General features: G+C 35.2%; 1 protein-coding gene across 1 annotated transcript in view; it reads left to right on the forward strand.

Moving 5' to 3' along the window:
• LOC135657709 (cytochrome b6-f complex subunit 4-like) overlaps positions 1–1,905 on the forward strand; it is a 2,495-nt gene extending 590 nt beyond the window's left edge. Inside the window, exon 1 of the mRNA XM_065176002.1 lies at positions 1–1,905. This exon is cut by the window's left edge and continues 590 nt beyond it. Coding sequence (XP_065032074.1) covers positions 1–465 — 465 coding nt within the window. The 3' untranslated portion in view covers positions 466–1,905.
• Positions 1,906–2,646: the final 741 nt, after the last annotated feature.

Consider the following 2,646-nt stretch of genomic DNA (forward strand, 5'->3'; position numbering starts at 1 on the left):
CCTGACTTGAACGATCCTGTATTAAGAGCTAAATTGGCTAAAGGGATGGGGCATAATTATTATGGAGAACCCGCATGGCCCAATGATCTTTTATATATTTTTCCAGTAGTAATTCTAGGTACTATTGCATGTAATGTAGGCTTGGCAGTTCTAGAACCGTCAATGATTGGTGAACCGGCGGATCCATTTGCAACTCCTTTGGAAATATTACCCGAATGGTACTTCTTTCCCGTATTTCAAATACTCCGCACAGTACCCAATAAGTTATTAGGTGTTCTTTTAATGGTTTCAGTACCAACGGGATTATTGACAGTACCTTTTTTGGAGAATGTTAATAAATTCCAAAATCCATTTCGTCGTCCAGTAGCTACAACAGTCTTTTTGATCGGTACCGCAGTAGCTCTTTGGTTAGGTATTGGAGCAACATTACCTATTGATAAATCGCTAACTTTAGGTCTTTTTTAAATTGATTCAACCGTGAAATACCATGATTAATGTATCTAAGAATAGTGACTTCAAAGTCACTATTCTTAGATACATTAATTTGATTATGATCATTCCACGAAAATACGGATTGTGCCAAAAAGATTAAAAACAAATTTTCTTCTTTTTCTTTATAAATTTTTCTTTCTATTTTTATTAGAAAAAGAAGATGAAATAATTATCATGGATTTAAAATAAAAATTGATTCTTAGGTAAATCAATTGCGAAATGCTTTTGTAGAGTGTCCGATATCTCTTTTACATCTTCTATGCGAAAATATTCAATTCTCATAAGATCTTCTTGACTCTTATTCAAAAGGTCCAATAATGTGTGTATATTGGACCTTTTGAGACAATTATAGGTCCTGGAAGGTAATTCTGATTGGTCAATAAAAATACATTTCAATGGAATTTCTTTTTTGTTTTTCTTTAGATTAGTTAATCTATCTTGAAAGGTAAAAATGGGTAGAGTAAACCTGTTTTTATTTTCTTTGAAATTAATGTCCTCTTCCTCCGCATGTAGAAAAGGAATAAATAAATCAATTAAATTACGAGAAGCTTCATAAAGTGCTTCCTTAGGAGTTAAACTTCCATTCGTCCATATTTCTAGAAAAAGTATCTCTTGTTTTTCATTCCCATTCCCATAAGAATGAATACTATGATTCGCATTTCGAACAGGCATAGATACAGCATCTATAGGATAACTTCCATTTTGAGAGTTAGTTGTTGGTTTCGTACGATATCCACGATCTCGCCTGATTTGTAATCCAATACACAAATCAATTGGTTCCGTCAGGTTAGCTATATGTTGTGTTGTGTCAACTATTTCCACGGAAGGTGGTGAGATGATATCTTGAGCGGTTACGTATTTAGGGCCCCTGGCGCAAATGGATGCGTCTCTAACTCCATATATATTACTTCTCAATACAATTTCTTTCAAATTTAGTAAAATTTCATGTACCGATTCTTCAATACCTATTATCGTAGAATATTCATGCGGCACTTTCTCAGAGTTTGCACGTGTGATACATGTTCCTTCTATTTCTCCAAGTAAAGCCCTTCGCATGGCAATACCTATAGTATCGGCTTGACCTTTCATAAGCGGGGACAGAACGAAACGACCATAATAAAGACGTTTACTGTCTACTCTCGATTCAACACACCTCCACTGTAGTGTTCGAGTGGATCCTGCTACTTCCTCTCGAACCATACTATACTAATACTATTATTTGATCAGATCATTGAATTATTTATTTCTCTTGAAATCCGTTTTTTTCTTATTTCTACACACGTCTTTTTTTAGGGGGTCGACATCCATTATGTGGCATAGGTGTTACATCACGTACGAAACTTAATAGTATACCACTTCTACGAATGGCTCGTAATGCTGCATCTCTTCCGAGACCAGGACCTTTTATCATAACTTCTGCTCGTTGCATACCCTGATTAACTACTGTACGAATAGCATTTAATGCCGCCGCTTGAGCAGCATAGGGTGTCCCTCTTCTTGTCCCTTTGAATCCGGAAGTACCAGCGGAGGCCCAGGAAACCACCCGACCTCGTACATCTGTAACAGTTACAATGGTATTGTTGAAACTTGCTTGAACGTGAATAATTCCTTTTGGTATTCTACGTCCATTCTTACGTGAACCAATACGCCCATTCCTACGTGAACCGATTCTTGGTATAGCTTTTGTCATATTTTTATCATCTTATAAATATAAGTCAGAAATATACGGAAAGAAAAGATACGGAAATATCCATTTCATATTAAAAGAAATCCTTTATTTTTGTCTTTTCTTTAGAAAGTTCTTTTTTAGAAAGATTATCCCTGTCTCTGTTTATGTCTCGGATTGGAACAAATCACTATAATTCGTCCGCGCCTACGGATCAGTCGACATTTTTCACAAATTTTACGAACGGAAGCCCTTATTTTCATATTTCTTATTCCTTACCTTAATTTTTAATCTATTCCTTGGAAGAAAATAAGTCTCTTGAATTTTTTTTTTTAACTTCGAATTGTATCGTCATGAAAGGAATGCTTTAAAAATCACCTAATCATTCGAATCTTTGTTGCGAAGTCTATAAATTATACGTCCCCTGGTTGAATCATAACAACTTACTTCAATTTTGACTCTATCCCCAGGTAGTATCCGTATAAAAC

The sequence above is a fragment of the Musa acuminata genome, unplaced genomic scaffold (assembly GCF_036884655.1).
Source record: "Musa acuminata AAA Group cultivar baxijiao unplaced genomic scaffold, Cavendish_Baxijiao_AAA HiC_scaffold_296, whole genome shotgun sequence".
Taxonomy (NCBI): Eukaryota; Viridiplantae; Streptophyta; class Magnoliopsida; order Zingiberales; family Musaceae; genus Musa; species Musa acuminata.